The sequence below is a fragment of the Eumetopias jubatus genome, unplaced genomic scaffold, assembly GCF_037043125.1.
Source record: "Eumetopias jubatus isolate StellerSeaLion01/CBP00866 unplaced genomic scaffold, mEumJub1_p1.0 scaffold_5, whole genome shotgun sequence".
NCBI lineage: Eukaryota > Metazoa > Chordata > Mammalia > Carnivora > Otariidae > Eumetopias > Eumetopias jubatus.
Window position 1 is genome coordinate 79,268,776 of NW_028274811.1, and position 15,267 is coordinate 79,284,042.

The 15,267-nt window shown below is 32.2% G+C and overlaps 1 protein-coding gene across 1 annotated transcript in view; it reads right to left on the bottom strand.

Moving 5' to 3' along the window:
• Positions 1 to 266: 266 nt before the first annotated feature.
• The window catches only part of SLCO6A1 (solute carrier organic anion transporter family member 6A1), a 110,097-nt gene continuing 95,096 nt past the window's right edge, over positions 267 to 15,267 (bottom strand). Inside the window, exons 11-13 of the mRNA XM_088023659.1 lie at positions 5,737 to 5,801; positions 3,292 to 3,429; positions 267 to 403 (exon numbers count right to left, since the gene is read on the bottom strand). Of these exons, the coding sequence (XP_087879785.1) occupies positions 267 to 403; positions 3,292 to 3,429; positions 5,737 to 5,801 (340 nt within the window). The remainder of the gene's footprint in view (positions 404 to 3,291; positions 3,430 to 5,736; positions 5,802 to 15,267) is intronic.

The window sequence follows — 15,267 nt, forward strand, 5'->3', positions numbered from 1 at the left end:
CACTTCTGCTTCATCTTCTTCTTTCAAAGTATTCTCTATTGAAAGTATTAAATGTGTATTTTATGATATCTTTTAAAAATCTAAAACACAGAGACTCTATTATTATATTTGTACTCAAATTATAATAAAACTTATGGGGTCACATGAATCACATTCATTTATTAAATGTGTAACTATATTGTAATTATTTCAAATTTTATTAATACAGCATTCCATTGATGGACTGACAGTGTATAATTCTTCCACATTGATGATCCAGTGATAAATCAGTTCTTTCTCTTTTTTTTTACTTTTAGATTCTTTATAGGTATATGCAGGATGTCACTGTCCTCCTTTGATAAACATTTATATAGGCAAAATGCAATAGCAGTGAAGAAGATAGTGAATACTTTGCAAACAGAACCTAAATTTAAAAGAAAAAATACAAGCATCAGATGTATCCATCTATTTAGCGCAAAAATATTCGTGGAAAGAAAGCCAATTACCAAAGAAAAACTAAGTATATTTCATCTCTATAAAATATCAATTCTCCAATTATAAAATGTAATTAATGTCATAAACTTATATCAAGTTATTTAAAGGAGATTTTTTTAATGTTTACAAAAACTTTTAGATTTCTTAAAGATACAGCCCAAGAAAAATGCAAGATGTGTTATTATTTCACAGAATGTATTAACTCTAAAGCTTAAAAATACATTTCTGCTTTCAAAATTTAAATATCAATAAGAACTGGAACATAAATTCACTTCATGAAGCTTCACTCTTTTTGAAATATTCACCATTTTCCAAATAAAAACAAATATTTTAGAAAAATTAGTTGATTATTGGGTTTTTATTCATTTTCATGTTTCATGTTTCAGAAAATATATTACAAGCATTATATAAAAGCACTTGAGCTTAGGATGCAAATGACCCTGAAAATTAAAGTAAAAAATATTTTAGAGCAACAACATCAATTATCTAACAATATCAATTATAGTGGTTACAAAAGATAAAGTAAGAAACATTAATTAGTCTGTCATTTATAATGACACAATAATTTTCATACATTTTTAATAGCCCAACACTGTAAACAACCCAAATGAATTTTAACAAGAAAAATGGATAAACTGTATAGTATATTCACAAAATGATGCAGTATTCAGAGATTTCTTTTAAAAGCACAAACTACTGCTATGGAATAACACAAATGAATCTCCCCAAAGCATATTAAGCAACACAGAAAAAAAAAAAACTATATACAGCATTACATTTGCATAAATTGCTAGAACATGCAGAACCAACATATTGTAATAGAAATCTGAAAAAGGTTTATCTGTAGAGGAAGGAAATTGACTGAAAAGGGATATGGGGGAAATTTCTACAACTTGAATGAGGTGCTGGTTACATAGGTGCACTCAATTATCAAAGGCCATCAAACTAAACACCTAAGATCTATGCTAATTGTATCTTAATTACATCTCAATATTTTTAAGACTACTACTTGATACATTTTTCACCAACTAGACACAGTGTGACCAGCATCTGGGTCAAGAACAAAACATTGTCAACACCCCAGAAGCCTTCCTTCATGTTTTGTCAAAGTCACTAACCCAAAAGGGTTTGTTTTGTTCACTTCTGAAGTATATCTATAACAGGTCAAAACCATGTCAGTGGAATCATACACTGCGTAATCATTTGTTTCTGGTTTCTTTCGTTCAACGTTATGTTTGTATGATTCATCCATTATTTATGCTGTTGTATAGATTTCATTTTCATTGCTGTATACTATTGCATTGTTGATTTTATCACAATCTATCCAAGCCATTATTTATTGACTCTTTGATTATCCACTTTTGTGACGAGTTCTCTCAAGTCCTTCGTCTACCCCCTTCGTCTACTTTTCCCACGTCTATCCTTGTTTATTACTGATTCATGGGAGCGCCTCATATACTTTGGACATTGGTTCTTTTCTCACATTTTACCTTCTACACTGTGGCTGTGTATCTTTTAATTATTTCTTTTGATGGTCAGAACTTGAAAATGGACTAGTTGATATTAAATTGCCACAAAAGCATATTCCTGTTGTAGTTTCTGTGTTTGTCTTTTCAGACGTAATTCCCTATTTCCTTATTATTGTTATCTCCTCTTAGTAGCTCCTTGGCAGGATCTCTAGCAGTTCACCAGTTTTCTCAATTACGTGCTGTTTGAAAATAGGTAAGTGTGCTGGTTATATCCAAAATAAAAATTAAAAGGCTCAGCAGTGTCTTAAGAGGACTTACTTATGAACAATGCCTAGTTTTGTTGAATTATCTCTGAGAAATTAATTCTGACTATTTAAATGTCACTTTTTTACTTTTTAATTGTTTTCTAAAATTTTACTTTACTCAGTGTTCCATGTAGACTAAGCTGGCTGGATAATTGACTTTTGAATTACAAGACACCACTATACATTTTATCCACAGAGGTATTTGTTACTGTTAAATATTAGAGTCTATTATTATGTGTTTCTTTGAATTAATGAACCCACTCATTAAAATCACAAAACATATAAACACTTTTAAGTATTTATCATACCACCATCATCTACGCAATAAAATCACTAAATGTTAGTACTGATTAACATTTCAGAAATTATGTAGTCCAACATTCTCATTTTACAGATGAATAAATTGAGACCCAGCAAGATCTAGGGAATTTTCTAAAGTAATGCAAGCCTATTTAGACTTTCTCAACATTGACCACAGCTCATATCACCATAGTATCCCAATTCCCCATATCTCTTATTTATTCAACAAATAATGAATGCCTGCTATGTGGATTGTTATATCATTAGGCAAAAGAAACGGTGAAACTTACATTTAAGTAGGATAAAAGTATCTTTATGTTCTTTAGGGGTGAAAAAAAATTTTTTTAATTATCCAGTCCTTTACTATGGAAATGAAAAATTCTCACAAGGTCAAGCAACTTGGTTGTACATGTATATGGACAAAATTGCTTCCTAAATTGAAATTTTGCTAATTACTACCTTTTACCCAGGAGTAACATAAAACAATTGTGTATTTAGTGGAGTGACTCAAATATTCATATAAATACTATAAAATTTTAGTTTCTAAAATATTTTCTAAGGGGATGCCTGGCTAGCTCAGTTGGTAGAGCATGAGACTCTTAAAATATTTTCTATATAATAAGGCTTCTTTAATCATCAAAGTATCCATTTGTTCACAGTTTATTACTGCACACTACTATAAATAACTATATGTTTTTAAAACAATTATACTTTTCTATATTTCTTCAATAGGTATCACTTACATATTCCTACCATAAGGTAAGCCATTTTCATCTTATTATAGATCCAGCAATTTCCTTTTTTTCCACAGTATTCAGTCTCCCGAAAGATACAAAAAGTTTCTCCTAACATTTTAAAAAGTATTGGTCCAGGTATCGTCCCTATGAAAAATGCAATAATTGTAAATTCTCCATGAAAACACTTCAGGTAAGGGTAAGATTGTTTTTATTCTAAAATCAAACATATATTTAGTCATCATCATATTTACATATATCACTTAAAATTAGCTAAGAATTTACTTACAAATAGGATTATTAATATCTGGAAACAATGACTGTATTTTTAAAAAATCCTTATTTCTGCAGGTATAAAAAATTGGTATCTTTCATATTTTTAGAACGATGTACATATTGTTATGTAGTAGACCTCTCACAACTTTTAATTTTTCAATTAAAAATTTAGAAGAAAGTATTTAAGAGAGAGATATTAAATATTATTTTTGGGAATTCAGCATACCTCCAAAGATTTCAAATTGTGAAATTTTCAATCAATGATAAGTTAGTTTCATAATGCAGTGTACATATGTTATCAAGATATTGAGAGAAAAAACTGAAAATGTAAATGCTTTGTTATGTTTGTAGCAACCCCTAAATTCAGAGAACCTCAAATCCAGAGGAACCATTGTGTGTTGCCTGAGGTAAATCTCTATATACTCAGAGACAACACCTGCTCAGCAACAATTTCAGCTAAAATTGAAGTAAAAGTCACTTAAATAAAAAGCCAGTGGGAAGCCTGACTGGCTGTTGGTGGAGCATATGACTCTTGATCTTGGGGTTGTGAGTTCGAGCCCCACATTAGATGTGGAGATGACTTAAAAATAAAATCTTAGGAAAAAAAGCCACCTCAAAGTCTTTAGAAAAAGGATCTCAGAACTAACATGTCTTAACCATCTTCCTTCTATCAGGGCCCTCATGCTTCGTGACTCTTGATTGCTGCCAAAGATCACTATCCATCACCAATTTTCCCAATCTCGTTGAGTGTTAGCACTCTGCTTATAATTGCTTAAGGTGAAAAACTTGGGCCTACTATTCATTATTTTTCTATTTTCCATCATATTTTTCCAATCCACGATAATAAATCTCTGTGACTCTAAACTCCAGACATACCTTGGATATGTTGATTTCTCTGTCTCTTTTACAACCTCCAAAATCCAATTTAATATAATTCTGACTTAGACTTCAGCAGAAGCCTTTTTGTTCTCCACATTTATCTTCTATAAGTATTTCTCCCTCAGAAGCAGAGTTATCTTTTAAGTGTAAATCAGATAATCTCTATCCTCTGCTTCAAATTCTCTGTTGGCAAAATCTTGTTAGATATAAGACCCAGTCTGTATCTAAAATATAATATTCCACCCTCTTCCATCAAAAATGTATTAGTCTCCCTGGCTTTCTTTCTATGCAGAAACTCTTTCTATACTTGCTGTTTCTCATGTTCCTTCTTCCATTACAAAGCTGTCCTTGCGGCACCTGGGTGGCTTAGTCAGTTAAGGTTAAGCATCTGCCTTCGGCTCAGGTCAGGATCCCAGGGTCCTAGAATCTAGCCCTGCATGGAGCCCCCGCATCAGGCTCCCTGTTCAGCAAGGAGCCTGCTTCTCCCTCTCCCTTTCTCCCTCTCCCCTGACTCATGCTTTCTCTCTCAAATAAAATCTTTTAAAAAACTTGTCTTTATCTAGTGGGTCGTTATTCATATAAAAATATGCTCTTATTTTTCCTGATTAAAAAAGCAATTTTAACCCCACACATTGATCTAGTTATAGAATTATTTCTCTGATCCCCATCAAAACCACACTTAAATTTTTTATACTCTTGACTTCATTTATCATATGTTTTTCAGTCTTCAATCAGTTCAATCTTGTTTCCTTACCCCATTAATATTTTTAATCAACTTTTGAACCAGAGGTACTAAAATAGTCATAATGCAGATTTGAAAGCTAGTTTTTGCTATTTAAGAAAGTCTGAAGTACACAGTGCATTACCCTCAGCAAGACCAATTTTTTCTTTGGCCATAAATTCTGGAAAACATCAGAGTCAGAGTCTTCGGTAATGAAAATGTTTAAAAGCACCAGTTTAGGTTAGTGACTTTCCAAACATGCAAGCAATCCTGTGGTTATGTGTTTTGTTTCAGCTTTCCAAACCACTTGTATGAACTTGATGAATATACCTCTAATCAAATAGATTTTCCTAATCAAATATAATATTAATACATATTTTATATGACAGGATAAGCTTTGCATTAGGGATTGCCTTTTTGCATAAATATTGTCTTAAATTCTGCAAAGCAGTTTCCCCAGTCACTTGTTTTGTATCAGTTAACCATTATTATTTATTTGAAATTCCAAATATACATGTAAACACACATATCAAAAAATGAACAATTCAGTGTAACAAAAGATTGCCAAAAGTCCATACCGAATATTCTCAAAATCACATAGGTCAAACCCAAGGCCAAAGAGCGTTGATTGTCTGATACAATCCTGCAAGCAAATGGTAATGATATTACCAAAACATCATTATTAGCTACAGAGAATGTTTGCTAGATTCAAGGTTATTTTTTTTTCCTGTGCATCAATTAAACAAACTAGGAATCTTTAGCCAGTTGACAGAGTTCATTCTGGGTGAATTAAAGAAGCACCACTCCTTCAATTTCTTCATATCCTGCCCCTTGCCAACTGATTCCAAAGCTTCTTGCTCTTCACAAGGAGGAAGCATTTATGGACCGAACCTTCTGCCCCAGCCTCTTTTTCCTTTGCTGAAAAAACTTAACACTAACTTTCACATTTACCATTTTCCATTTTGAGGTGCATACCCACTGTTTTAGATTTCTCCTTTTTGCCCCTGTGAGATCCACTCCCTACATTTCTCTACCTTTATGTCTGTCTTGGAAGGCTGACCTAAATGTACTACATCAGGAGGCTTTCTTGTTTTCTGTCTTCTAGTTAGGGTTTGCGAATTGGGTGCTCCAGAGTGAGGAAGGAAAGTGAGATCAAGGTGTTCATGCCCAGGCTCTCTCCCTGCAGAGTTGTATCAGGTTGACTGGGTCCCTAGGCAAAGCTGTCCCCTCTACAGTTCTCTCTCCTTCCTACCCCTGTTTTCCTCTGGCCACGTGGTAACAGACCAGAGGTACTATATTGTACCATGTGATTTCTTATACGTCACCCACATTTTAAATAGCCACTTTCTTCAACCTTGCTCAAACTGTCTTAAGTGGAGGGTGCCCTCTCTTTCCTACTGGACCTCTTGACTGTTACCCTCACTATTCAAAAGCTAAAATAAACAAAAAATAACTTTCCCAAATAGAAAAAAATGAACCTCTCTCTATTTCTTATTGGTCAAAGCAGGTATTTGTTCAAAAAAATGCATAACACCACATACTAGTTTGGAAAATGAAAATATAATAAAAAAAAGTCAACCTTTGAACATAGTAGGAAGTAAAAAATTAAGAACTACATTCTATTTTAAATAAACTCTATGCTTACCCTTTCTTTCCTTGCTCTAGAACTTGAACAATAAACTAGTATGGCCAATATTTTTATCCAAACTGACTCAATTTAGGGGCGCCTGGGTGGCTCAGTCATTAAGCATCTGCCTTCGGCTCAGGTAATGATCCCGGGGTCCTGGGATCAAGCCCCGCATCAGGCTCCCTTCTCAGCGGGAAGCCTGCTTCTCCCTCTCCCACTCCCCCTGCTTGGGTTCCCTCTCTCGCTGTGCCTCTGTCAAATAAATAAATAAAATCCTTAAAAAAAAAACGGACTCACTTTACTAAAATGTAGCATATGTACAATATTTTGTGACTATTTTACAAAAAGTGAGGTAATTCTACCCATATCAACCTGGTGAAAATATATATTCTTTCCTCAGATGTTTACTACTAGGAAAATGAAAACAAATTAACCAATCTTCAAAAGAGAATGACATTTTTAAATAAAAAAATAATTTACACTTCTATAATGAGCAGATTCCTAAGGGAGGAAAAAGAAAGTGTCACATTTGAGAACTGCACTTCTGTATAGGTCTTGGTATAATGTGGAAATATGAATAATAAGCCTAACTATAATTGTGTGTTCTGCTTCATTTAGCACAGGTAGTTTTCTTACATGGCTTATCATTGTTTTTCTGAAGCATATATAGAGCTGACCATAACTCATAAGTATAATCATTAAGATGTATTTATGTGTCTTCAGTTTGATTATAACCATCTTTCTGATATATAAAACAAGATAAAAAGAGTAATGATTCTTAGGATTTTCCATAATCACTTAAATGAATGAACAAAATAAATAATAGATATGTATTAAAAATATTTAATGAAAAATGAGTATAATTTAACAAGGAAGTGAATATCTTTTGTACATCATCTAATAAGGAAAGCTATAATAGGATGACTTAAGAATTTCATGGAATTAACAAAACATTTGTTAGTACTCTTCCAAAATGTAAAAAGCCAGCTTCCACTATCTCTTATGACTTTTAAAGTTATATTTTCATTCCATATCTTTCTTAAAAGACATCAGTTCTAGACTTAAGTAAGTTTCTGTTTTGCACAAAAGCCGCTCTTCCCCTAATGTTGTTCATTCTCACAAGTGGAACGCTCATCCACCATCATGCAATGTTCAAGCCCAAAATGTGAAAAGAGGCATCCTTGTTTCCTCATTGACCAGATTCAATAACCAAACACTGTGATTTTTTTTAAAATACAGCTTTTTCATATCTCTTTTTCTGATTTAAAAAAAATTTATCTCTAAGACCACTGGCCTATTCCAAGGCTGTATCTTACTCCTTAAAAAAAACATGAAATGACTTCTTAATTTATCTCCCAACATTCTTATCCTTTCAGTCCACTCTCCATGGAACAGCCAAAGTGATTTTTTTTTTAACTGTGAAATTCTGATTATTTCACTGCCCCACTAGGATCTTTCAACAGCTTCTCCTGTTCTTATGATAACATCTGGAATTGCAGAAAACTTTATAAGGGTCAGCCTGATGACATCAGTCTCATTGCACTCCACCTCACACCGCATTTTTGCCTTTATCACCCCCCTTATTCATGACATTCAATAACAGCAATCTTATGAAGCTGCTTCCCCCACTCAGAAGCTTTGCCTATGTTGCCACTGTGTGAAATACTCAGCCCCTAGCCTTTAGGGCTCAGCTTAAAAGTCAGTTCTTCAGGAACACCCTCTCTGAATCCTCAGACTGAGTCAGATGGCCTATAATTCTGTCATTTCATTTCCCTGAATTTTCCTTGCAGTGTGTTTTAGTATTATAATTGAATATTTATTAGTAAAAACACATTTTTTTTTTTGCTGTTTTTCTGGCCACCCTCCAACATCCACCCGTGCAGCAGGGAATTGGACATTTTATCTCTCTTTTATGTTACACTTTTCTTTAAAGTTCTCATCTTACCTTCCCGCTTGGATCTGTTGTGACTATCACAAGTTGAGAAGACATAAACACTTTTTTAAAATGTGGGATGGAAGGGAAAGAACTGAAGAACTAGTTTTTCTTTTTAGTTATTTTCTTGTTGTCTTTTATTTTCAACTTTTATTTATTCATTTATTTATTTGGTTAAACTTGTAAACCTGATTTTAATCCATTTACATTTTAAAATTTCTGATATATTTTACCATTTTATTTTATTTTATTTATTTTTATTTTATTTATTTATTTGACAAAGAAGGAGAGAGAGAGAGAGCACAAGAGCAGGGGGAGGGGCAGTGGGAGAGGGAGAAGCAGACTCCCCGCTGAGCAGGGAGCCCAATGCAGGACTCGATCCCAGGACCCCAGGATCATGACCTGAGCCAAAGGCAGATGCTCAACCGACTGAGCCACCCAGGCACCCTTATTTATTTTTATTAATGAGCACCTTGATGGAGAGATACAGACAAGTCGTGGTACTTTTCTGTTTAGACTTCAGCCTCGCACATCTCAGATTTTAACAAATTTCTCCAGAGAAAAAATAATTTTGTCATTCTTAGTCCCATGTGATCACCAAAAACTCTGCCAGTTAGCTTGCCCCCAGCAGTGACCCTCTACCTGGACCTCATCCAGATTGTCAGCATCTATCCTTCATCAAGACCTGGCAAGAAGCTCAGGGACGGCTTTAAATCTCCAATTCACCTCTAAAAACTTCTGCTCTCTCTGGAATTTTAATCCCTCTAGTCCTCTGCCATTTTCTGCCTTTAAATACATAATTTTTATCATTTAATCTAGCTTTTCTAGTTGCCCTCTGTAGGACCATTGGCCTGCTACAAAGTACTCCATCCTACCCCTCTCTTCCTTGACTTCAATTATCATTTATTTGCCAGTGATTTCACAATTTATGTCTTTGGCTTTGAATCTTATTGTATTTTTAAATTAAATTTTATTTGTTGAATATGTAGTATAATTACATGCTTTCGGAAGCAAAACAATATAAAGAGAATATGCTGGAGAAACTTGCTTGCTTCTACCCCTGCCTTCATCTACCTCTATTTCTAACCTATCCCTTTGGGCCACCTTTAAGTTACCATTTTAATTTCTTTCTTGTTTATATCTAGTGTTCCTTTATGCAAATACAAATAATTGTAAATGCATATCTCTATATTACTTTCTTTCTTCACAGGAAGTAGCATACTATATTCACTGTTCTGTACCTGATTTTTTCACGTCACAATATATTCTTCAGATCCTTTCCTACATGAACATAGAGCTCCTCCCTATTCATTTTTTCTCCCTATTCATTTTTTTCAGTTCCATGATATTTCATTGTGCAGAAATCTTTTCACTTTGGTTATTATTTTTAACTTTATGAAGTAAATTTTATCAATCTTTCCTGCTTTTAGATTTTGAGTCATAGTTGGAAATACCTTGCTCTTTTAAAGATCATACTAAAATTGGTCAATTTGTTTTTCTAGCACTATATTGCTTAATTTTTTTTTTACATTTAAATCGTTGTTCTATGTTAGGTTTTCCTGGTGTGTTATATGGGCTCTGGATATATTTTTTTTTTCCCTGATGTCTATCTCATTATATTCAAACCACTTTCTAAAAGATCTTTGATTCACTTCTTTAAGATTTCACTTTCATTTTATATAAAAAAAGTTGAAATCTATTTCTAGGCTTATTGTCATTCTATTCATAAATCAATACTATTGTTTTAATAATTAAAACTTTATGGTGCATTTTAGCTTATGAGGCTAAGCCTCCATTGTTGTGTTTCTTTGTTTAAGATTCCCAAGCTACTGTTGTTATTTTTCCCTAAGAACATCAGAATCAGATATTAAAGTACAATAATTATATTGGTATTTTCATTATCACATTAAAATTATCAATTATCTTAAGAACTGATATATTGGTGATGTTAGGCCTTCAGAAATCCATAATATGGGATATATCTTTCCCAACTGTTCAAGTCAGTCTGCTTTCACGACATTCGTGTGTGTGTGTATGTGTTTAATTTTATTTTTTACTTTTTATTTTGAAATTATTTATTTTTGAAACTCACAGGTATTTGTAAAAATAGTACAAAGTACCATGGGTTCTTTACCCAGCATCCCCCATTGATGAAATCTTATATAACTATTATATAATATTAAAACCAGGAAAATGACATTGACTTATTTCTGCTAACCAGACTACTGACCTTAATCTATTTTCATTTTTCAGTTAATGTAGGTTAAAAAATTATTTTTAACTGAATTTGTGTGTGTGTGTGTGTGTGTGTGTGCGCGCGCATGCACATGCATGCATGAGTGTGTGTATGCTATTTTTTATACCCTGGAGCTTAATGAATTTTTATCTAAATGTATTAGTTATTATTTCCAATACAACATAAAAAGAACTGGTAATATTTTTCTTGGAAGTTTTATTGTAACAGAAAAATAAACACTGGAGTTCAAATCTCACCAAGAATGAAGGGAATGAAGGATCCTATGTTTAGCTTTCTTTCAATCAGGACCTCTTGAAAGACTATGCCCTAGAATAAAGGGCAATCTGGAAACTGGTAAGGTCTTTTAGACACTTAAATTTACCCTCAAACCAACTAAATTTCTGTTTGGATTACAGGAAACTGTCCCAATTCTGTACATCTAAATAAAGCTATTGTAAAAAAAATTTTTGGAGATACTAATGTCTATAGCCTCTATTTTTTTTGGTATACAAAATCTCACATATGATTAAAAATAATTATAGGAACTATAAAAGAGACAAGAGAAAAAAATACAATACTTCTATAGAATATTCAGATACTAGATACCTGACAGAGATTTTAAATATGGGGAATTAATATATCCAAGAAAACAAATGATAAGATAGAGAATTTTATCAGAGAACTAGTATCTATTAAAAAGAAATGAAATTCTATAACTGAAAAATATGCTAATTAGAATTAAGAATTCAGTAGGTGAATTTAATAGCTAATTAGACACAGATGAAGATATAATTAGTAAACTAGAGTATAGGTAAATGGAAAAGCAGTATGGGATAAGATTAATACATCAAAAATTAGAAAAGTGAAAAAACTTAGTCTAAAGCACAGAGCATACAAACAAATGAAAATAGAAAGCAAAAGACAGTAAAAGACACATGGACACAGTAAAAGGTTTATAATATGTGTAATTAAGATCCCAAAGATGAGGAGAGAAAGAATGGAGCAGAAGGAATATTTGAAGAAAGAACACTTAAGAATTTTCCTGAATTAATGAAAGATACTGTGCTAGATAATCACCCAAGATGGCTGGCATCAATTCCTTTTTTTTTTTTTTCTTTTCTGTACATGCTAGTTGTTCCTGGCATCAAAAAGTGGAACCTAATGATTCTCTTCCTGAAACATGACTTTTTTTTAGCTAATAGAATGCAGAAAAGTGACATTCTTGGACATCCAGCCTAGGTCAAATAAAGCCTTGTTGCTTCTGCCTTGTAGCTTATGCTTGGGTCTCTTGGAACACTAGGACTTTGGACGCTTCCTTTTGGAACTGTTGTACTTTGTTAGCAGAAGTACAAGTCACATAAAGAGGCTACTTATGGTCAATCAACCTCAATTAGGCTCCCAGCAAAAGTTAGCCTAAATTGTCAGTGGTCTTGGAAATCCAGCCCAGTCATGCTAATCAGATGACTAAGTGTCATGTGGCGTCTGACCACAAGCTCATGAGAAACCCCAATCAAGAACTACCCGATTGAGCTCAGTCAACTCACAGAGCCATGAGAAAGATAAAGTGTTGTCATTAAGTGATAAATTTAGGATGGTTTGTTACTGCTATGGGCTGAATTGTGTTCCTTCCAAAATTTATATGCTGAAATCCTAACCTCTAGTACCTCAGAATGCCATCATATTGAAGATAGGTTTTAGAGAGGTAATTAAGTTAAAATGAGGTCAGTTGTGTGGGCCTAATCCAATATGACTGGTCTCTTCATTAGAAGAGAAAATATGGACACAGAAATGTACAGAGCAAAGACAATGTAAAGGATCGAGGAAAAATGGCCATTTACGAGCCAAGGAGATTTGGAATAGATCTTCCCTTACAGCCCTCAGAAGGAACCAAGACTGCCCACACTTTGATCTCAGATTTCTAGCCTCAAGAGCTGTGAGAAAAAAATATCTGTTGTTTAAGACACCCATCCTGTGGTACCTTTCTATGTATGGTAGCCTAGCAAACTAATACACTTACCATCATAGTAGATAACAGGAAAAGACAGCAAGCCTGTCTTTTAAAGCCATAAGAAAAATTTTAATCTCTATGCAGCATAAACACAAACAAAATCATATTAAGAAATATCATAGTAAAATTACTGACAACCAAAGACAAGAAAAATGTTAAAAACATCTAGAGAAAAAGGCATATTACATTCAAAGGAATAGTAATACAACATTCTCATATAAGTCAAGAAAACAGTTAAATATTTCTTTTTAAAGTACTAAAATTACCACCAAACTTGAAATTCCATAAGCAGCCAAAGTATAATTTTATAATAAAGGTGAATTAAACATATTTTTAAACAAACAAAAAATGAAAAAAATTCATTTCTATCAGAGCCACAGTAAAAGAAATTTTTTTGAAGAAAGAAATTATCTCTGAAGAAAGCAAAAAAATGCAGGAAAATAGAAAGAGATTCTGATAATATGATATCAAATATACATAAAATTATATCTGTTAGGTTGTAAAATTTGTGTAGCATCAGAATATATGACAACAGTAACAAAAGTTTGGAAGAAAGTTAATGGAGTTAAAGTATTCTTAGGTCCTTGAATTATCCAGAAAGTGGTAAGAGTACTAGTTTAACTTGGCTCTAATGAATGATATATACTCTTATAATGTCTTGACTACTATAAGAAGAATAAAATAATATATAATTAGCAAAATAATAAAGGGAAAATAATGAAAACTAAAAATAATCAATGTAAAAGAAGTAAAGAACTGAAAGAACAAGTAGAAAATATTTTAAAGCAAATGCTAAAATGAGACAAAAATCCAAACGTATCAGCAATTATCTTTAATTTAATAGTCTATATAGTCTAGTTTAAAAACTAAGTTATTAGACTGGAATTTTTTTAAAGGCAACTATAGACTGCTTACTAGATATACCTTAAATATGTATAATCAGAGAATGATTGAAAGTAATAGAATGGAAAAGTATATATTATGCAAATAGAAATATAGCTGATAAAACAATATTAAAGTGAGAAAAAGTAATTCTAAGACAAGAAGTTAAATATTAGAATATTTCAAGGGCTAAAGGGTCAATAAAGCAAGAAGTTGTAGCATTCGAAATTTGTTTTCAAGTAATATAGCCTCAAAATATATACAGCAAAAATGATGTAATAATGGACAAATGCACCATAATAAAAAAGATCTTAAATAATTTGTAAGTCCAAAGAAGTTTTCAAAGAAGAAAACATGAAAGTATGTTCCCTGAACATAGTGGACTCCATCTAAAAATAAATGGAATATTAATTATGTTTATATTATATATAAATAAAAGATACATAACAAAATATAACAAAAAATTTCAAATGTTTAGAAATTAAACTATACACTTCTAAATAAAATAAAATAATACATCAAAAGGCATATTTGAATTGAAAGGATGAGAAAAATACATATTAAGACTTCTGGAATACAGCTATATTCACATATGGACAGAAAAGGAATATATATATGTATATATATATATATATATATATACAGAAGATATATGTGAATAAAATAAAAATATAATAAACATAAAAGTGAAATGATAGAAATTAAAAATTTAAAGCAAAAAGTTTGATTAGCTTCTTTCTCTTTCACTTTCTTTCTCTCTTCTCTCACACACACACACGCATTCCATTTCTAATTTAAAACCCCCCAAAGAAACTTCCATGCCCAGGTGACAACAGAAGTAATTTCTTCCAAAGATTTGATAAATAAATAAATAAATAAATAAATTTAACCACACCTTCATAAAATAGCCCAGATACAAAGAAAAGAGGAAATATTTCCCAACTCATTTCATGAGACCAGAACAACATTAAGACCCAAACCTGACAAGCACATTAATAAGAAGGGAAAATTATAAGGTAACTTTAGTCATGAAGACAGATGCAAAAATACTAAATAAAATATTAGGAAAATGAATCGAGCAACTGACCAAGTTCAACTTATTCCTAGAATAAAGTAGAAATATGATATTGTGATCATCTTAATATATGCATCAAATGTATTTCAAAATTTATTCATTAAAAAATGTCTTAGAGAAAAAAAGTCTTAGTGAATGAGGAATGAAAAAAAATTGGCTTATCCTGATAGACGTTATCAATACCACACTTAATGGTGAAATTTACAGCAAATTTCATATCTCACACTGAAATATCAAAAGCCATCATCATGATGCACATAAAAAACAAGGATAGTAACTATCACTACTTCTACTCGGCACTGTAAAGGATAGCTTAATCAGGCAAGAAAAAAGGTATAAGGGTTGGAA